Source organism: Centrocercus urophasianus, unplaced genomic scaffold (genome assembly GCF_019232065.1).
Source record: "Centrocercus urophasianus isolate 14NV4802_14NV808 unplaced genomic scaffold, USGS_Curo_1.0 seq_11, whole genome shotgun sequence".
NCBI lineage: Eukaryota > Metazoa > Chordata > Aves > Galliformes > Phasianidae > Centrocercus > Centrocercus urophasianus.
This window is the reverse complement of record NW_024884253.1, coordinates 39,956,530-39,978,240: the sequence shown is the minus strand read 5'-3', so window position 1 is coordinate 39,978,240 and position 21,711 is coordinate 39,956,530. Positions and strand designations below refer to the sequence as shown.

The 21,711-nt window shown below is 44.0% G+C and overlaps 2 protein-coding genes and 1 long non-coding RNA gene across 6 annotated transcripts in view; 2 read left to right on the top strand and 1 right to left on the bottom strand.

Moving 5' to 3' along the window:
• Positions 1-4,051, top strand: part of MAPRE2 (microtubule associated protein RP/EB family member 2) — a 51,771-nt gene extending 47,720 nt beyond the window's left edge. For both annotated transcript variants that reach the window (XM_042808683.1, XM_042808684.1), the window contains one exon: positions 1,958-4,051. In XM_042808683.1, coding sequence (XP_042664617.1) covers positions 1,958-2,029 — 72 coding nt within the window. In that variant the 3' untranslated portion in view covers positions 2,030-4,051. The remainder of the gene's footprint in view (positions 1-1,957) is intronic.
• Positions 4,052-6,239: 2,188 nt separating this feature from the next.
• LOC122155215 (ethanolaminephosphotransferase 1-like) overlaps positions 6,240-21,711 on the bottom strand; it is a 47,987-nt gene continuing 32,515 nt past the window's right edge. The window contains exons 7-11 of one of the 2 annotated variants that reach the window (XM_042809048.1): positions 14,915-14,963; positions 12,770-12,950; positions 9,316-9,498; positions 8,247-8,346; positions 7,811-7,830 (exon numbers count right to left, since the gene is read on the bottom strand). In XM_042809048.1, coding sequence (XP_042664982.1) covers positions 8,281-8,346; positions 9,316-9,498; positions 12,770-12,950; positions 14,915-14,963 — 479 coding nt within the window. In that variant the 3' untranslated portion in view covers positions 7,811-7,830; positions 8,247-8,280. Of the gene's footprint in view, positions 8,347-9,315; positions 9,499-12,769; positions 12,951-14,914; positions 14,964-21,711 lie in introns of both variants that reach the window. The other variant, XM_042809047.1, reaches the window with a different exon arrangement.
• On the top strand, positions 13,372-21,697 carry LOC122155217. 2 transcript variants are annotated; one of them, XR_006167171.1, is made up of 4 exons: positions 13,372-13,435; positions 15,565-15,802; positions 19,676-19,755; positions 20,368-21,697. It is a non-coding gene; the product is annotated as an uncharacterized LOC122155217 (long non-coding RNA). The 2 variants fall into 2 exon arrangements; XR_006167170.1 differs by having other exon boundaries at positions 20,210-21,697.

Below are 21,711 nucleotides of genomic sequence, written 5' to 3'. Positions count from 1 at the left end.
CCATAAGACACTACAGTGCAATTGTACTGATCAACATCTACCATCTAACATATCTAACATATCTAGCATCTATTGGACATCTACCTCAAAATAGCACCTGAGTGGTAGAAAGCTCACTTCCAATCGAAATGTGGCTGTTTCTGCATGTAGTAAACAGGTGACTATTTCAATTTTTTTCTGCATTTCTATCAGCAAATGTTGGAGACCTTGTTCACCTGTTCTTTTAAAAACAGACATATTTTGCTGCCAGAAGGGATGTACTTTCTTGTTGCATAAGCTACTTTGAACTGTTCTGGGAAGATTCACACGGGGCCTCTCTTTCCTTTCAGTTTTGGCCTCAGTTTGTAGAGCTTAACAATATCAATCTCTTACAGTCTGTTGTCCAAACCTCTTGCTTCTAATGAGAAGCACCGGGCGCCGGGCAAGTTCTGCAGAGGCTGTGGTGCATTTTGAATGGCAGCTCAGGGTTCTGGAACAGCACTGTCCTTAGAAACTGTCTTCAGCTGAGCTCTGCCAGTGCAAGACAGGGAGTAGATGTGTCAGATCTGCTCAGTGAACGGCGCTGTGGAAAGATGAAAATCCACCCGGGAGAAGCTTTAGGGGAGTGCAGAGGCAGTGCTGTAAGCAGCAGCCTGCCTTTCTGAGTGCTGGAACATCTAGGTCAACTCAAGATAACAGGTCTGGCTGTAAATTGGAATTTGTGTAAAACCTGCATCCTCAGCAGTGGAGATTCAGCATTGCTCTTAGTGTCTCAGATCAGGGATTGAGCGGCACAGCTCTAGAAGATAGTAGGTATAATTACCATTTGCAAGAGGGAGCTGTTTGTCAAACATCGCCTGCCTATAGCAGTAGCTTCTGGAAGTCAGTGAATGTTGGACTGAAATTTCTTTCAAAGAAATGCATTCATAGTAAGCAAATCTTTGGCTATATTTTCGCATAATATTAAAAATTATGTTTTCAGTAGCCTTTGGACTCTGGTCTGTACTGACATAGACATATCGCTTTGGGAAAGTGATGTTTGATCTAGAAAATGAGGCTGGATTTAATTTATAAAGCAAACGATAGCAGAAGTGTCTTGTCTGTTTTTGTGATAAGAGCCTGGAGTGAAGATTGTGTGAGAACTGTAGCAGGCAGGTTCAGAAATCCTTGGGGAGACAAAATGGGAGGACACTGGGAAGCTATGGTACATGGAGCCCCTCGTGACCCACTTATTTATGGTGTTGCCTTGCTGGAGCAGATAACACCATAGTGCTGAGAACTGACATTTTTCTGGGGATCTATCAGTGCTGCACGCACGCTGGTTAAAAACAAAGTAAATGCATTTTATTGTAATATCATGAGATGCTGTATTTCTGAGGCAACAGTTCTGTGTCTGTCTTTATGTCGATGTGCAGCACCTTAAGTGCTAGAGAAACAATGAACAGTCAAGAAAACAAGCCAACATGCACTTACCTGATTACTCCATCAACTTCTTTTTTTTAACTCCACTTGAGTTTTGTGCCACTACTCACACTCCATAGGCTGCAGCAACAGATTTCAGCAAACAGAAGGTATTTAAGACCAATTAAATAGAAAGTAGTGCAAAAGAGCTATGGAAAGTTTCATTTGTACCATGGCTCAGCTTTATGTTACCTGGGAGTTAGCATTTATGTCAGTTTTATGTCTTAATTTAATTTAATGTTAATATATCAAGCGTGTCATTTGCTTTCATGCAGTTGTACAGATACAGCCTTGTGAAAGGACAAATAGAAAGGCTGGGTGCAGGCAGGGAGATGAGATGGAACCAGTTCAAGGGTATTGAAGCAAACTGGGGGCAACCTTACAATTGTCAGCTACTGCTGTCTGCTCATTGGAAGGAAAATTAAAAGTTAAGCTTGAGGCTAGTTGAACTCAGAGGGGGAGGAGATGATGACATGCTTCTGCTGAAGGATGTTTTGGGGTGTTTTTCTGCCCACAGGAGAGCCACACAGAGGAGCATGAAGGCGAAGAGCAGGTCCACGAACAGCCCCAGCAGCAGGAGGAGTACTGATTCACGCAGCGTCTCTGACAATTTTCATTTTGTGTGAGAACTTTCTTCTGGAGAATGGAACATGTGTGGCCTCAAACTTGAAATCAGTTCACTCCCAGTCTGCCATTAACATTTATGTACCATAGTGAGTGCCAGCCAACCACTGCATTCTGTACCCATACTTTGCCAAGATGCGTTTGCAGAAGTCTTCTTTCAGTGTATCCTCCCGAGAGGCTGTAGGGCTACATCACCTACTGTACATCACTGCAACTTTACCACTTGGCTGCTTGAGATTTGTTCTGCTCTTTAAGAAAATATATATATTTATTTTTTTTCCTTTTTGTCTTAAGTATGATACACTTGTAACTTGTTCTAACATATTTATATTGGCATTTTGTGTGGCAAGAAGTACCGTACCACTAGCTGTGTCTCTCACTTTTGTGGTGCTTTGGCATTTTCTTGTACGTCTGCCCTGAGGCATAAATTTGGTCAAACAATTGGAATAAAGGGATACAGTGGAAGTCATGTTCAAGCCATAACGATGAGATGTGTTGTGGAGGAAAATGCTCGTGTTGCTCACGTTTGTTCCTTTCCTGCCTTTACCAAATGAGAGGCAAGGCATCTGTTTCACTAGGAGAGATTTAAAACCTTGTGTTAGAAAGCTGCATGGTATGTTTTTTGGCTTAATTCTGGAGGACAGACATCCACTTAAGTTCTTCAAAACCCTCCCAGTTTCTTGACTAGTCAATAGACATTTCCTAGCTTTTCTTCCTTCCTGAGGAACTCTGTCCCAGCCTGCAGCTGCAGCTCCGCCTCCACAGGGCACAGTGCTGACGGAGGTGCAGAAATCTCCTTGACACAGGTGTAGCTGCAGGACACCATCTCTGCCATCACACTTGGCTCCGCACCCTCAGAAGAGGACAAAGCAGGGCAACTGTTTCCTTCCGCTCTGCTGCCCCGACACAAGCATGGATGAGGAAACCAACCACAGAACCAGCCCTGAAAACCTCCCAACCCCCTAGAAGTGGTGATGAGCACCTTGTGGGTGCCGAGGCTGCTTCTGAAGCACGAAGAGGAGTCAAGGAGTCCTCCTTGAGGTGGTGTGCCCATCCAACTGGCCAGGGGCACCGCACTTGGCTGAGTCCTCCAGTGAAGCCAGCATGCTGCACAAATGCATCAAACCTGGAGGTGCCTGTGGTGAGAGTGCTCCCTTCCAGAACGGTCTCTGCTACCCTGTTCTAAAGGATGGTATTTTATCAACAGAAATATCTTGAAGTGTACAAAGCATTCCTTGTTTTTATTGTGGAACTGTGCATTCTGGTTGCTCTGAGTATTTTATGCTTGGTATTCTTGGCCTCTCACTTAATTTTCTGAATTCCAAATTTTCCTCTAGTTAAGCAGGTACTTGGGAGTCCCAGCTCAGTCTGCAGTCATTGAAAAGTTCAAAAGCCCATAGAACAGCAGAATCACCTTAGGTCTAAAGCTAACCTAACCTCAAGCTCAGGTTCCCAGCTGATGCTTCCACAGAAAGGGTTTTAATGAATCAGCCCCCCAACACACACAGACAGACAGACACAGACACACACACAGACACACACACACTCGCATGCGGCTTTCTATTCCCAAGAAATCTTTTGCAGCTAAGTGGCTCTGAGTGAAATGTGACAACGCTGCTGTTGTGCTGCGCCGCAGGCAATATATAGAATACTGCTAGACATTAGAACAGGTATTTCAGTTCCCTTGATCACTCCCCCTGCCCCGCAGAAGAGTTTTGGACCATCCGGATTGAGGGTTTCCTGGCTGTGCCTCCAGCACCAGCCCGGTGACACCAAAAGTGCTGCAACCAACAACAGGGCAGTGCTTCCCTTCCTGATTTTGATTGGGTACAAGTAAGATCTGGTGTATAAAAATGCATATTTTCCAAAGGAATTATTTCCGGGAATCACCACAGATGGGGGAATTGTCATTTTCATTGTATTTGTGTTTATTAGAACATATGTACTTATTACAATTGTCATTGTAATAAACAGTAGTTCTTCATAACGCTGTTGAACTGAGGAGCGGTTGTCCTTTAACCCGGAGGGGATTTTGGATGGGGGGCACACAGTTTGGGACCAGGCATCAATTTGGTTTTGCCAGCCCTGGTCTCTGATGGCCACGGTTCATCCTGCTAGCGGTAGAGCAGGGGCACGGGGAGCGCTCCAAGACTTCCTTCTGAAGGTACCCAACCCAAGGCAGTTGGGTGGCTGAGCTCCTGGCGTCTCACATCCAGGCTGCTGACTTCTCTCTTTGGGGCACATATAAAGAACAACGGCGACAGCAAGCCGAGGTTTGTGTCAGGCGGGTTCCATCTCTGCTTTTTTGGGCCTGAGGAGCACAGGGCTCCCACTGCCGTGTCTGGGGAAGTGAGGGAGGCAGGCAGCCGTGGCAGGGCTGCACCTGCTTGGCACTGGAAGCCGCTGTGCTGAGTGGAGAGCCGTGCTCTGAGCAGGAGAGAGTCTTCCTCCTGCCACCCCGTGAGTAACCCATCGATCTGTTATGGTTTTAATAGGCGTCTGTAATGACCTTTACTAAATAGCATACCGTAAAGCTTCGGTTATATATTAAATGTAAACTGAAAGGAATGTAAACATATGTATTGTTAATTATAAATAGATAAGTAATGACATAATAGATTTAAAAAGTCTTATTCAGATGTATCGGGCGTTTCGCATTATCCACAAACTGTCGCATGGTAGAGTAGATTTTTGTCTGAATATGTGAATAACTTGACTTGCGTTTATCTTTTTACATATTTAATAAAAAAAATATATGTTAAAATCTGTCCAGTTCTAGAGGCTAAAATAATCCTTTTCTCTTTTTCAAAACATTTACTTGCTTCATGACTGACTGCACATGGGGGCAGGAGGGAAAAGAGCTGCTTTAAAAAATTAACTTCACTTATTCTATGTGTGCAAATAGTATCTATGCATGCACATACATGTGTATACCTATGTACATGTAAACAGCACTCTTTTTTATGCCAGATTTCCAACTTTTGCGTATTTAATCTCATGTAACATTACTTTGTTTTAGTGCAGCAAAAGCAAAACTTGAGGGATGCAAGAGTGGGGTACTGGTGAGGCTGCACCATGAGAACTGTGTTCAGTTTTGGGCCTCTCACTACAAGAAAGACATCGAGGCCCTGGCGTGTGTCCAGAGAAGGGCAGCGAAGCTGTGATGGATCTGGAGCACAAGTCTGATGGGGAGCAGCTGGGAGGGAGTGGGATTGTGCAGTCTGGAGAAGAGGAGGCTCAGGGAAGACCTTATTGATCTCTGCAATGACCTTAAAGGAGAGGTGGCGGTAACTAGTGATAGGATGAGAGGTGATGGCCTTAAGTTGTGCTAGAGGACGTTCTGGTTGGATATCTGGAGGAATTTATTCTCAGAGCAGTGAGGCAGTGGCTCAGGCTGCCCAGGGAGGTGGTGCAGTCACCATCCCTGGAGGTGATCATGAACCATGTGGATGTGGCACTGAGGGATGTGGTTAGTGGGCATGGTGGGGGCGGGCTGGTGGTCAATCCAGGTGGTCTTAGAGGATTTGTCCAGCCTCCATGATTCTGTGGAAGGCAATAATTCTGTACAGCAAAGGCACTGAAGCACCCCGTGCACTTCAAGTATTCAGGGACGAATCTGCTGCGCCATACCTAAAAGCCGCCTTGTTCAGATTGCAAGACCACTTGTGAAGAAGAGGGGAAAACTTTATTGCAGTTCTCAGGACTGAGCTTTGGCAGCGCATGCAGTGGTGCTGCAGTGGGTTCTGCTGACTTGCAGGGGTGTGAGCTGGGGGTGCACATCTCTGTGCCGTGGGTTGAAGCCACCTGGGTGTGTGCCACCACCATAGGGTTAGACTGAGCCCTCCAGATACAACCAGGCTGGGGCTGATCCTCTGCCCAGCCCCACTTTGGGAGGATTCTGGCAGAGGGGAGCTCGGCACTCCAGTCTGTGGAGCAGAGCCAGTGAAATCACCTTTCATAGCCTACTGGGGATATGTGTGTCTTTGGGCCGGTTCCAATGTGCAACAGCACAAAAAGGAGGTAATGTGTTTTCCAGTTCAAATAGCTGAAAACTTTTAGACGATTGCATTGTTCTTCAACTAGACTCTGGTCATCCTCATGCCATTACCTGACATGGCAGAAATAAATCTGGGACCATACTGCTGTATGAACAGAGCATTTTTATTCTCCTTGTACTGGTTACCATCTCTGACGGTTAACAATTCAATATGTACACTGTGCATTGCATTATCTCTGCTTATACTTGTCTTCACATAGACTGTAGTGACAAATTACTTTAAAAAGGAAAAAAGTGCTCAATTTACTTTTAAATTGATGTTGTACTTCAGAATGAGACAAGTGCAGGCAGCTGTGACAGTTCAAGTTTTATAATTTCATCAATGTAATATTTCAAAATACTCCAGTGCATTGAATTGTGTCAATTCTGTGACCATTATTTCCAGTTATTTTACAATTTAAGTGCAAGATAGAAGGAAAATGAAAACCTGTCCACAGAGTTCTCCAGTCCTATCACTTTCAGCCCAGGCATAATTTTGGGTTCTGTATTCACGTTCTTTTCTTGTCAGGTCTTCCTCCAGACATTTTTGATGGATGTGTTAAAAATATTGAAATAGGTGAGACTTATACAATGATGAATCTCAAATCTGAATCAATGAGATCGCTGGGTGCACACCTGCCTCAGGCTCGTAGTTCCCTTTCAAACAAAGCATGCACGGGACTGTTAGCAGCATCCTTCATTAAGCAGCCATCAGCTTGGCTCTGAGAGACCTCGGGCACCTGGGGAGCAGTTCTGCGGAGCCTCATGCTCCCAGGGCAGGAATGGGACAGCCTGTAGCAGGGAGGGAGACTGGAAGCTGCTGCTCCTCACTTGCTGATGATCAGCCTCCCCCCCTGCTTTGTGAAGGGGGAAAGGCAACCGCAGGCTCGTCCCCAGTGCGCAGGTTATGATGAATCTAATGTTCAGCGACTCGCTAACTTCTGCCCTGCTTCTGGTGGCTGAGAGTTCCCTGTTGGACACACATGCTGTTCAGTCACCCGTGTCTGTGCAAGAGATGTAATAAAGTGCTCCCCTTGGGGCAAGTGGGCAGGTAGTTTGGTTAGAGCTGCAAGGCCACAGGGCCCTTTGGCGAGGGCAGCATAGGCAAAGAAATGGAACTCAGATTCCTGCACCTTCCTCCAAGACACACAGAAAACCCCTGCAGATTATGGATGAAGTGAGCAGTTTACATCTGCATGCAAATGGTGATACTAAAAAGCAAAAAAACTCTTCTCAATTCTTGTCTTGTTTGTTGTTCTTTCCATCATGTAAAACCACAAGAATTCGGAACAAGAACAGAAGCAAATAATCACTTGCTTAGCATTTTGCACCGAGAGATGGGGCTTAAAAATGCTTGGAACATGGCTCATTTTTCATTGCTTGTTTTGAATGCTGCATGCTGAGTTGGCCTATCAGCAAGCACCCATCAGGCAGTGAAATATGAGCATCTTTGCTGGCTACATTTATCCTCAGCTGGTTACTTCTGTAGGGCACGCCGTTTGCTGCTACTGCAGTACCAAGAGCGCACTGGTTTCTGCATAGAACAGAAGCATAAAGGCAAATTCCCTGGTTGTGGAGCCCATGTTTTTGACAGATGTGGGTCAGCTGAGGCTCACCCTAGTGCTGGAGAGGAGGAAGATATGGCGTGCCCATAACTTTTTAATCTCATTCTCTTCATGCATTCAGAGAAGGTGAAGAAAAGCCTGGGTGTACGTAAGCCCTTCAGGAGGCTGCATGGAAGAAATGAGTTGTGAGGAAACAGATATGGGAACGGCAGCAGGCACAGATGTCTGAGTGGGAAGGATGCACTGGGTGGGTCTGCACTGTGGGGTCCCACTGGTGGACAGAGCAAGCAGAGTTACAAAACATGGTGGGTCCCACATGACCCAGCATGGCAGTACCCAGGGCTTGGGGCACAGGGGCAAGGAGGAGGAAGACCAGTGCTTCACAGTAGAGATATGGCATTAGTGAAGAGAGTAAATACTGGCAGCAGAACAACCTGGTAAACGCCTCTGCAGGCCAGGAATTTTCCTTTAAGATGAAGCATTGTTGTCAAGGAGTTCGAGTATCTGGGCTATTCTGTTCTTTGGTTGCTCTAATCAGATTCATTCCACTACTGATCACATCAAAAAGCTGGAAATCTTACGTGAAGTGTCACAGTCCAATCACAGTGCAGGTGTTCACTCTTGGACACGTTTCTTCAGGGAAAAGATGTAAATGTTGAAGTGTTCGCTCAGCTGCCTCCCCTAAAGACAAACCAAAGATCAGCTCAGCACATGCTCTGCAGTTCAGCACCTCTCCTCTCATGGCCACAGTGGGAAGCACTCAACCCTGGTGTTTGTGGAGCCCTGCGGGTGCTTGGGGACCCTCAGGTGTTTGAGCAAGAGGGCTGTGGGAAGTTAAATTGGTACAGATCAGATTCCCAGCTGGCATACATCATGGCAGAGCTGGACCCGACCATTCAGTAGTGGATTTTGACCAGGTAACCACATTCTGCTCCTCACAGAGTATCCCACATTGGTGCTTGGATAAAGTCTGCTACAGTGACAGTATCTGCTGGTAACAGGGCCTCTTTCATAGCCAGGAGGAAAAATCCTGGTGTCCCAACAGCACGTCTTAAATAAAAGAATGCTGAGCAAATCCCTTTTAAATTAGGTCTTTGCCATGTAAGATGTCTTATCTGGATGTGGATGTGAAGCCCCATTAAGACACTTTCCTAAGGATTATTTGACAATGCTATTTAGGAAAAAAAAGGCATTAACTGAGAAAAAACGAATTAGAGCAGTAATTCAGATGCCAATAAATGACAAAATTGATATCTAGCAGACACAGAAATGTGCTGGGAAGACTGAATTAACTGGAAAACCATTTGGGTCTCCAGCTTAAGAGGTGCTAATAGAAGGCTGTGAAAAAATGAGAAATTCGAGCAGCTGTTTTGCTTGTGGATTCAAAGCAAAGTTGACCGCCTTACTGTAAGAATGTGACACATCTTACCTCCCCCTTTACCTTCCTGCTTTTTTCACTCAAGTAACCTCAGGAGGAGAAAGAGCGAAGATGAGAGGGCATCCACGCCCCATTGATGAGCTACATGCAACACGTGAGGAAGCCATAGCTTAACGCTCGGACTCCAGGACAGCACCCCATCCAGACAACACACAAGCCCCCTCCAGAAGCCCCTCACCCACGCAGACACACAGCTCCCCCCGGCCCCTTACCACACAGATGCCGTAGTGCACGTGTGCGGCCGTGAGCAGCGCTGTGAATGCACCCAGCACGGCTTCCTCTGCCTGACCCAGCAGCCCTGAGATGGCTGCGTAGACCACCAGTGCCAAGGGAAACAGGAACCAGTGCAGCAGCTCCGGCTGTGTGCTGCTCATCTGGCAGATGATGACTTTGCACTGTGGGAAGAAAGGCAGATGGGTGAGAAGTGCTGGGGCAGCCGGCTCGCTCCTAACAGCCTTCATCCATTTTTTCTTCAGGTTGCTTTCGATGGGGAAAAATAGGCTAGACCTCAAAATGGAGCCTGTTTCTGCAAAGGAAACTGCTATCGACGGCCTTTGTGCCTTGTTGTCTGTGGTTCTTTAAGGACTTTATTACAGGTAATTGAAAATATACACTTCTTTCAAGGAGGCAATGTTTTGACATGCTACACTTTATGAGCTGAAGCCTGCTTTCGCAAAAGGGGAGTTTGTTTGACACTCTGTGCTTTCACACAGCCTCATAAAGTTGTAATCCCAAATCAAATTGCCACCACTTAATCACTGGGAGAGCACAGTGGTATTCTAATCACATGGCACATGGCACGGAGAGATGTATTCTGGTTTGCCGTGCGTAAGGGAGAGGAACTAATAGGCCTCTTCTGAATGCTGTTTTTCTGTTCTAGCACTCATTCCTGTACCACATCAACCCCCTGAGCAGCATTGCTTCCCTGTCTCAGTTATGGCAGTGGGCTCTCTCTGGGATGGAGCTGGGGCCTTAGGAAAGGGATCCCACCCAGAATGGCAGAAAAAATGGATACATTCAGCTGAAAGCAGTTAGCTTCATTTTACTGAGACCTTGAACGGTCATGAGATCAAGATCACATTTATACAGTTAAATACTCAAGTGTTTTATCTGTTTGAGCCTCCTTGGGATTTTTTGTCTCACGTACAACATTCCCTTTTGAATTTTAGGAAAGTTTTATCCATTTAAGCTTCATTCAGAATTTGAATATCGTTAAAAACAGATGTTATGCATCCTGAAAACACTGAAAAAAATAAAAAGCCTTTCCCTGTGCAGTGCTTGAAATCCCATAAGAGCAGCAGTAGCAGTCTGAATGAAATCTAACGATAGGGAAAAAATAATGGCATGAAGAATGTCCAAAAATGAAAACCTTTCAATAATGCAATGTGTGTCTGTACGTATTGTAAACTTATTTGCTTACAGTGAATTATCAGTATGGATGATGAGTGTTTCAAGTAGCACCAATTCTACAAGCCTTTTAGGAACCGCTCCAGACGTTGCTAAAGCAATCTCTCCAGTTCATGAATATAGGCTATAGTTCCTGACTGAATAATTGCACCTGTCCCAAGGTTGGATTTCACACTGTTTTAAATCATTATTACACCTTGTTAAGTACATTACTCAATCCTTCATAAAGATTTACAGTGAGTATTTGGAGCAGTGCAAGCTTAGTGCCAAGCAGGGTTGCAGAACTTCTCTCATCTCTCTGCCAGGCCAGTAGCTTTCCTTTCCAGGCCCTTCTGCCTCTGTTTAGCCAAAAATGCAGGAAATGCCCCATCTCTCAGGATGGGCTGGATGCCTTTCACCTGCCGTCTTGGGGGAGGCCATCACACAGGCATGTGCAGAGCAGACAAGGACAAGTCGGCCTGTCAGGCTGGAGGAAGATGCACATTGCCATGACAACCGTCCCTGCTGCAGGGAGCGAGGGGCCAGGGGAGGTGAGAGGAAACGGGGCCCAGCTTTCGCTTTTAAATGTTAAAGATTACAACTAATACACATACATTTTTTATGCCCGCTTTTTAAATGTTATACGTTTCAACTAACATGCATACATTTTTAATTCCTCTCGTACCGCAGCAGATGCCTTGGTTCAAGGGAAACAAGGCCTCGCATTCAGCGCGCTGCACTCAGTGCCTTGTAAACTGCAGTCTATGGTGAAGCTACTGCTTCCAACCCTTGTGATTCTGTGATTCTGTGACTTCTATGGGACTGATTCCTTACTATGGAGTTGTCTGTGACCTTCAGGAATGCACACTTGTAAAAGGCATTTATCAAGGAGCACAGTTAAGATTTTTTCCCATGCCTTGATACAGTTCCTAAAAGAGTGCTGCTTTCCTTTTGAAAATTCCTGTATTCTCAAAGCTCTCTCTCCCAACTCAAGGCACTCTGAGACTTCCACTTTTTAAATGGAATGCAGTGTTGCTCAGACATGCTATTGCAGATTGCCTTCCTAACAAGTCAACCAGTGCAATGCTTTAGGATATTTTAGTGCTAGCTAGAGAAATACCTTTCTCTTGGCTACTGCTCTCCAGGAAGGAAGGCATGAGGCTTCAGCCCTGTGTTTCCTGCCATGGCCCCACTACTGACTGCGCCTGCCTGCCCACGCTATTACTTTGCTATGGTTTATCACAGAATCACAGAATGGCCAGGGTTGGAAGGGACCTCAAGGATCATGAATCTCCAACCCCCCGCCACAGGCAGGGACACCAACTTCCCCATGTAACCAGGCTGCCCAGGGCCCCATCCAATCTGACCTTGTACACCTCCAGGAACAGGGCATCCACAACCTCTCTGGGCAGCCTGTTCCAGCACCTCACCACTCTCTCTGTAAAGGACTTTCTGATATCCAACCTAAATCTCCCCTCCCTCAACTTAAAACCATTTCCCCTTGTCCTGCAGTTATCAACCCTTTCAAAGAGTTGATTCCCCTCCTGATTGTGGGCTCCCTTTAGGTACTGAAAGGCTGCAGTGAGGTCACCCCGCAGCCTTCTCTTCTCCCAGAAGAGCCCAGCTCCCTCAGCCTGTCTTCATAGCGGAGTTGCTCACGGTTTATGTTGCCTCACGGTCACTAAAAGGGGGAAACAGTGTTGATGTGGCTTGAGAAAGGAAGTCCTTGGGTGCAGAGCCATCCCTGTGCTCCTGCATCACTTCGTGTCTTTCCCTAAAAGCTGCTGTCTGCAGCACGGCCTTATTCTGAGCAGTGAAGAGGAGATGCAGGACCATCTGACCTGTGTGGCACAGGCTAACAGGCAGAACAGCAGGGAAAGGCTACAGACAACCCCTACTCTTGCTGGTAAATCTGAGCCTGCATTCAGCTTTACTGTACTTTGATTCTGGATGTGCCAGTGTGTACCTGCTACGTTTCTGGAACTAAAGCCTCTCTGGGTTGTTCATAAAACCCTGAGGCGAAGGGCAGGGGAAGAGCCTTCATCAAAATGTTCTTCTGCAGTAAAATAAATGCTGCAGCACTGTGAGCTCCCCAGCCCAGCCAACTGCTGGGATGTGTTTTTGTAAGAAGGAGCGTAGCACAGAGGAAGAGGAGTAGTGTGGGCGATTCTGCTGAATTTTAACTACAGATTCTGCTCCTTCTGTTTATTCACATAAAAATAGAAGTCTTGCTGACACAAATCTGTCTCTAAATAATACCATCACCACAAACATACTTACAATAACATTTGAGAAAGCAACCCCAACCATCCATAAAAACAATCTTGGCTGCTTTGCTAATATGTTGCCTGGAGATAAAACCACCCAGACTGTAAGAAGCATGAAGAGCAACAGAGGTGACACAAGAGGTAGGAGTCCTTCATACAAAGAATCATTCTTCAGTGTTTTCCTTAAATGTGCTCTGCAAATAAATACAATGATTTTATGGAATAAGAAAATGTATCCGTTCCATTTCCGCACAGTAACTCCAGCCTGAACTCAGCCCAAGAATTCATTTTGCAACACAGCTAATTGTACAAACCTGTTAGGTACCTAAGCTTTTAAAGAGAAAGGGTAGGATATAAAAGGAACATATTTATGCATATTTATTGCACTGTTTTATTCACACAGCTTCTGGTCAGCTCCCCTCTCTCGTCACTGTCTGGCAGTGGACCCCTTTGGCTTGCACACAGTGAGCTGTAGTAGCTCCAGTGTCACCAAATGCACAGCATGCAAACTTACTGTGAACTCAAAATGTGTATTTTTAGATGATTAACCTTCTAATGTAAGACAGGAAACGACTTCAGCCAATACAGAGACAACACAGCTGAGCACGTGGCTGGCAGGTATTGCTGTTACGTGGATTGAGAGGAGACATGTTGGACAATCCCACAGCAATGGCAAAAGGTAGGGGGTACTTTTTTTTTTTTTTTTTTGCTAACTAAAGTGATGGAAAATCTGTGAGGCATTATTTGTTTGTTTTTCTTCTTGGATGTTTTAAGATGCTTTTTAGAGACAGTACTAAATAAAGGTAGCGAAGGACTCTATTTTCTGTCAGATGGGAAAATGGTAAATGTAACATCAGTGCCTTTTGCATCTGGCTTGCATTCTCACTCAGGCAGAACACGCTGAGAGGTTATAAAAGCAGTAGGAGCTTTAATGTACTAAAATTCACTATCATTAAACTATTTCTTCATACACAGTTTTCACATGAGCGATTCTGTGTTTGAAGTGTACTGGGAAGTGTCCTGTTTAAAATCTCTGACTATCTGTGTTTATAAAGGCAGCTAGACAAAAAGCCAATAAATACTTTCTTCAGTCCTAAAAAGAATAGTCTTCTGATAAAATAATGACTGAGAACAGGCAGCAGGATGGAGAGAAAGCGCATTACTGGAAAACACAAATTCCTCACCAGCACATAGCTTGTGTGTGCATCCTTCAAGCAACTCCAGCTGGGTGTTTAGAATTGGGTGCTCTTCTGCTTAGAGGGATGATAAAACTTGCCAAAAGGCCTATGTCAGATGATGACATGAGGAGGCAAATACTAAGCAAAAGTCCCGAAATGAGTGGAAAGAACATAGTGCTGCCCTCCTCCTCCTCGCCCTCCCTGATGCAAAGCCCCTCATGCCCGCAACTCCTCACTGGGGGCAGACTGCGATGAGGTGAGGGCCTCTTAGGAGCTCTGCATTGCTGTCTTAGAGTCTCTCCAAAATCAACACACTAACACTCATTGCCACTAATTCCTTAAGATAGGGAATGACAGCCCCTCCTCCAGGAAATGTGGGTTCTGAGAGACCCGATGTGACAGGTGAGGGAAATGAGCTAGCAAGTGCTAGAGGAAGGCAGACAGCATTAATAAAAATAGGCCACTGGAGTATAAGAGAGCTGTGTATGAAATCACTAGGTGCAGCAAGCCAACTCTTAGATGTAATCACAGCTTGCCACCTGCCTAGCCCATATCTGATGGCAATTATCTGCAGCCTTCATACAGAGAGGAGTTTTACAGGAGGATCTGAAAGACAATAAACTCTTTATGGAGTGGAGATGATCAGCTACATAATTTTGCTTAAAGCGGGTAGAAGTCAGGAATCACATTTGGCTGCAAATAAAATACACTGTTTATATCCAGAGGGCATTCACTGTTTTGCCATCCAGGAACAGTGTGAGACTGCCTGAGGAGCTGCAAGTGAAAGGGAAACTAGAGAGGCTACAGACATAGGAAAGAAGCCAGTCAGATGCTGAAAGCTGGACTGAAAAAAAAAGCTGCTGTACCATCTTAGGACAGCTGGCTGAAAGTCTACATGTATTTCTCATGTAACAAAACCATTAAATACACAATTAAATGGGGGGTGGGGGGTAGAACTTATTTAATGTTAATTCACTTACCTGTGGATGTTGTATAGTGTCTGTGGAAATGAAAGAAGTAAACTGAAGCCTGGAAGAAAAGAGAGATTGATATGTACTGATTTACAGTCATACCAGCTTGACAATCCCACAGTCTCTCATATGACAAGAGAGCCAATGAGCCATTGTAGAAATGACTTGGTATTCTAGTATTCATCACAGGACGCAAATGAAATTCAGAGGCTTTAGGCAATAACATAACCTTCCTTATTTTTCCAAGTGTTAGCTGCTAGAAGTAGTTGCTGATACAGATTTTCTTGTGCAATGAGTGACAAAAGCTGCAAGACTTCTAAAACGTGATGCCACAAGTCAGTACAATCAATTGTGTGCAGTGCAGGTTCCTCTGCAGGATCTAAGAAAGATCACGGCCCCATTTTGCGTGAGCTGCTCTCTGTTCATGCAGAGAGAGACAAATCTGACACCAGAAGCTTTCCAATGGAATATGTAAGGATAATTAATCTTCAACAGCGCTGCCCACATCAGTGGGGAAATAATAGGTTTATGGTCCAATATGCTGAGATGCAATTAATGTGAGGCTTTGCTGAGACAGTGGCGTAAGGGAATTAATTTTCATGATATAGCCATCATTTTGATGAGTTGTTGTTTCGTTTTGTTTTGTTTTTTAAATACAGCTGTGACCTTTCTGGAGCTCAGCTTTAACCAATAAAGGACAAGGAATTTGCCTTTGTTAACGCTGTGTCTCTGTGCCTTGCTGCTGCTGAGGACCCAGGCGCTGGCTGAGGACCAGTGTGGTGCGCTGTGCAACACCCCCACACAGAATGCATTCGTCCAAGGGGCACAGAAGGACTCCAGCAAGAAGTGAGAATTCAAGTGCTTTTAAAAAGCAGCAGCAGTAGTCAGCCCAACTAGGTGAGCATGTATGACCTTCTTTACTCCGTGATATCCATTTTCTCACAGAGCTCTTTGGTTTTGGTTTTCCTGTATCAAGTACCTCTGCCTGGTCGGTTTGTTGCTCGGAGATGGCTCTCAGCAGCATATATATTTCTGCCTGGCTTCTAGAATATAATACTTGAAGATCACCAAGGGAGCACTAAATGCACGCGTAATTAATATTTTGTAGGGGGAAGAATAACACAGATTTTGTAAACTTTTTGCTTTGCCCTTAAAATTTCACACGCGCAGTCAGTACAACACACTTTCATCTCATTATTAGAAATATTACAAATTACAAGGCAGCAGGAACGAGCACAAGAAAGAACCATTCCAAATTACTTAGCACCAGAGTCAGTGCAGAATAGTGGGCTCTCACGAAATGTCAGTGTTTAGCATTCAGCCCTCATCAAAGACATACCTAAGTCTTAGCATGGCCAGAGTGGCAGCACAGGAGAAGGAAAACTAAAAGTGCAGGGATAGTAGAGATTCCAGGATTGCTGGAAAACAAATAAAAAGGGATACAGTAGATATTCTATTTCTGCAGTCTTCTCAATTATCTTTTAAAGGAGAAGAAACAGAGAATTGGAAAAAGAATATCCAGCCTGCAAGTCATTTCAGGTATTGCATTTTCATTTGTTTACTTCCTGTTGCTTCTTAAAACAGATAAGATGAAGAGCTCTGCTTCTTTGCCATGGAGGAATCTCTGTATCACACAGCTGAAGGCTTTGCAACTGAAGTTACAGTTCAAGTGTTTTGTAAATGTATTTACAAAATTTGCAAGCTTAGTGCCTTCAGAATGATCTGTGCTTCATGTGCACTGCAGTTATCTATGTTTTCTATTAGGCAGGGAGGGCTGGTTCAATAAAAGCTTGAGTAACATACAGCAGTTCCAACATCTGCATCACATTAGAGCAGACATGAGACAAAACATTGACTCTTGAGGTTAAATCTAAATTTCCTGCTGCAATCCTGAAGTTTGATTTGTTAGGAGAAAAGCAACCAAGAGGAACAGAAATAGAGACTGCAACTAGAAATAGAATTCAAAGCCCAATGGTTGCCAGCAATTTGTTATTTTTATGAAGTGCCATTTTAGTTAGAAATAACATGCTGACCACAAACAATCCCCAAGCTATAGCTGAAAGTCGCTTTTGGACTGGGACAGTTACAGCAGTCACTCCTCTGTATTTTTAGACACCTTTCCTTTAACAAACTGAGTGCAGAGGATGCAGTAGGGAAGGCAAAGGGTGTTCCCCTCTTTCTTGCAGGATTTTCAAAATTCCATCATTTCCTACAACACGTTGCTCTCCCCCATTGTCTTTTAGCTAAGGAGGCCTGGCTAGGGGGCTGCTTTTGGTACTCATTAAGTCTGTCTTTTAATTGGCATTAAGAAGCCCTTTGTGCCTGGGAGCTAAATTACTGCTTCCGCATTGCTGCCATTCCCTGCTGGTCCAGGGAACAAAAGGTGCAGCCTGGAAAGCCACCACCATGCTGTCCCTCAGGCGCTGGTCCAGCTCTGCAATGCCCAAGGGATGGCCTTGGTGCTTTCTTCTTTTTTCTTTTTTTAAATAGCCTATTTTATTTTAAAATCGTAACAAAGTCAAGCTTAGTGCATTAGAAGTTTTTAACGCTACAGACAATTCATGGATTCACAGAATGGCAGGCTTTGGAAGGGACCTCTAGAGATTGTCGAGTCCAACCCCCACATGCTTGTTAAAAATATCACTGCTGTTGTATTTTTTCAGTTTTACCTTCAATATCTTCCCCAGCTAATTTAAATCCTGAATCCCAAAGGTAAGAAAACAGCTCTGCTCTGAGGGCAGAAATGCAAAGCACAGATGGGTGGCACAGATACACACAGGGAATTCTTGTGTCACGCTGGGCATCAAGCCCAAATCCTGGGATTTAGGCACAATCCCATGCTCAGTCCTGAGCCTTTCAGTATCTCGTCTCACTTTTCAGAGAAATAAGCATTTGCAAAGCTCTTTATCAGGAATTATCTTGTCCATATTAAAAAACAACAACTACCAAAAAAATAACCCAAAACCCAATACCAGTGCATTCAGGATTACAGATATGTCAGAAATAAAGGCATATCTTGTATTCCAAACGTGAGCAAGGATGCGTAGAGAGATTTATATATCTGTAAGCATGCAGACAGTTATGTACTCAAGCACACACATATAAGTGTGCAAAGGGCAAAAAGACAATTCCCATCAGTTCTAGTGACAACTTCAGATTTCATTTGCCTCTTTCAAATTCCGTTCCAAAACTGCTAAGGTGTTAGTTGTGTTACACTTCTGAGTGAATAAAAAACAAAAACAGAAAACAAACAAACTAACAAACAAACAGCAAGAGATGGACAATGCAATACATTTGTCCACTGTTAACCTGGCAGTAATGGCAGACTGGCAGTGACGTATTTAAGTTCACTTACACGAAGGCATCTTAAAACATTCCTCAAAACCTCCTGATGGCATGAAGACTGCAAGGCTTATCTCACCATGGCACAGTGCAGCCACTTGGGTGACTTGCTTGTTGTAGTGAAAGGGAGGATGAGTCCAGAAACTGGCAGCTGGCACTCTGTCAGCTCTACAAAATGCTCTTACAGTAACCAGAGAAAAGACCTAGCCTGCCTCAGGTAACCAGGTTCCTGAATTCACCCAACTGCAGAGATTTTAAGCAATGCTAAAATAACTCTAAGTAGGCAGCCAGAACGCCTAGGACACTATTTTTAATGAAATACACTGCTTCAAAGGAAGAGGTATCTCAGCTGTTTATTTTCTTCGCACCTATTTCATCACAAAGTCTTCAGGTGGGTACCTACCATTCCCTGTCCTCCCCCAGAACAGAGTTCCTGGAGCAATTGTGGAGAGCCCTGCACAGACCTTTTCCTTTGCATACTGCAGAAGCTCTACTGAGTAAAAACCAACACTTTAACTGCTGATGTTGCACCTACGATTTAAATATCATCACCCTCCTCCCTTATTCTTCATTAGCTTATTCATCATAGACTATGCTTGTTTCAAAAGAATGGGATAGCAAGTACTTCCTTTTCCACTAGAAAAAAAAAAAAAAAAAAAAAAAAAGGAAGATTGAAAATATTTAGGCCTCAATGTAAGCTTGAAAAATTCTTCAATTTAGAACAGCCAGATCTATAAAACATATCTCAGCATGCTGAGCAGTGCCTGAAAGCCGGCTTCATTGAAAGGTGAACATTCAGGAGCATTTCCAGCAGGAACAGCAGCTTTTGTGGAACTGTGTGGCTTTCCCACGCATTTCCTGGGAAGAAAACTCATAACTGGTTGTGCACACAGATTACTGCATGTTCAGTTGTCCGGTCTACTATAAAATTACATTTTACTGTTACATAATTACAGTTACATAAAATTGCAATCTTATAACCACTGAGTAAGTGAAGAAAACTCTTAAACTTATAATTTTCAGACTGAATTGTGCCTGTAAATTCAGAATTTTGTATTAAGTAATTTAAGGACAGATGAAAAATAAACCTGGACACACCTACACACTCTCAAAGCATTTGACATGATTAAGAGTACTGTGTAAACACGAGTACTGCATTCATGCAAAAAGCTGATGTAAGTTTGCGATGTTTAGAATCTAAGACACTGAGTATAAAGCAGTAAAGGGATGCATTTGTCATGCTTTCTGATTTTATAGCTCATTTTCAAAGTCTAAGAACACAGTGCATTAATCTCTTTGAACTGAGCTGCAAGGTAACAATTAGCATTTGGAGGGCTTTAGTATAGGCTGAGAAATTAGGTTATGGATGCAGTTGCTGCTTTGATGTAGTCTTGTTTAAAAGCATGGATGTTCAAATTTCTTTTTCAGCATACAGCAAGAATCAAGCACCTGAGGAGCAGTGCCCTTAGTCAAAAACTCAAGGCTGGCCACCAGATGGTCCCTGCCAGGTGAGTTCCCTTGTGTGACTTCCCTTTTGGGGCTCTCACTGCCTGTGGAATGAAACCACATCATTGTCACAGTCACCATCATGGAATCTTGATCAACACCACTGATTGGAGGTTCAGGGTTCACCCCAGAGTTTCAGGGTTTAATCCTGCCAGCAACACTCAGAGCTCTTGTTTTCTGGGTTATTGTGGCTATTTTGGATGGGTTATTCTATACACGAACTCCAGTGTGTTTTATGTAGACCTGGAGTGACAAATGAGTATTTCACACCCTTTTCTTATAAAGCCTTGTATAATCTGTCACAGCAATGCCTTATTAGATGGTAAATTGGTGACAGAGCAGTAGAAGCAAACTCATGTTAACTACACTTTTTAGACAAGGCTAGTCAGGGCCTGTAGGAGTGATAGAATTTAGAAAACATTTAACTGAGCGTTTAATCACTTAATTGTCCAACAGTGAGGGAGAACAATCAGCTACTTTGCAATGGGAACTATAGAAAATCAGTGGAGAATGACATATTGGCATGAAGCAGAAAAAAATACACAATTAATGTATGTAAGAAAGAAAAATTCCTTCCACCATCTGAAGTGCATTTAAGTTGTCTTTGTGATCAGTGCCTTGCATTGCTATGAAGGCTCCCAACATCACCGGTTTTCCATGGGAAAGCAAGCTGCCTCACTTGCAATTGTGCCCCAGAGAAGAGGTAGAGGGCTGTGTCCAGATTGCTCCAGCCAGAAGAAACCTGCCTGCCTGCTGTGATGCAGATCTACTGAATGGATTTACGGGAATAAATGTCCTGTGAAGGGTTGGCATGCAGGAGATATATTCAAATGAATAAAATATCAGGTATGTTTTAACTGTAACACTGACTTGGACCAAAAAAACTCAACTAAAGAAATGCGCATTTCAGATGATGGCTGTTTGACCATGGCCTTCTAAAATTTTGTTACATGGAAAAGGAACAGGCTGTTGTATAATTGCCAGCTGTATGACTTCTCTGTCCTCCTTCAATCCATACAGCATAGGACATCGTTTAAGAACTGCTTTAGATGAATAACTGTGCTTTCTCAACATTACAGAATTGAAATACTTGGCATGTTTTAAATGCAGCTTGGTCTGATCATTAGTTTTTTTTTCTCCTAATGTGTTTTATTTTATGCACTCATTCCCTATTTCACATACTTAAGTAGCTCAGAGAAATGAGCAACCTCAAGGCACACACACTCCTTGCAGAGTACAGGACCCAATCCAGTTCACATCGTAGGAAAAAATTCTGAATCCTTTGGCTCCATCTCTAAGAGAAAGTTCAAGTTTCCGATCTACGACAGCTGTTAGTACTCCACTGAACATTTCATGTTCAAACCTGTACTTTGAAAATTTGCACCAGCTTTGCCACAAGCTTCACGAGCCAGATGTGGGCACTGCTGCTCACCAGTTAGAGCAGACTCAAATGTGCCCCTGGGTTTGGAGGGCAAAACTGCCGGCACCGTGTGCCACACACCAATGAAGCACAGCATATCCACTCTGCTCTGGTGATCTTTCAACCACAAAGCATTGTTCTGCAACGACAACTGATACTGAGGAGGAGCAGGAACCTTTCTGTGCACCTAGGAGTAGTTTTTCCAACATGGCACCCTAAGGAATGAAGCTGATACGACTGATAACACTTTCTGAACAAATTTAATAGGTTGAAAGACATTTCCTGTAAGTTGCCTGGAAATAAACAGTCAAGTAAAGGAAAACAGTTACATGGATGTTTCCAGTGTGGAGAAGATTGCAGCCTGAGCTCAGATTTTATTGCACGTTATAAAATCTATTCCACAGAGAGCTAGCGTGTGTGTCTTGAGTATGAAAAAGCTTCATGCACCCTATCATAGGTCATGTAATTGCAATGTGAGACAGAAACCATAATCAATTAGTAATGCTGCTCCTTAAACTACTGACGTTTATCTGTCAAT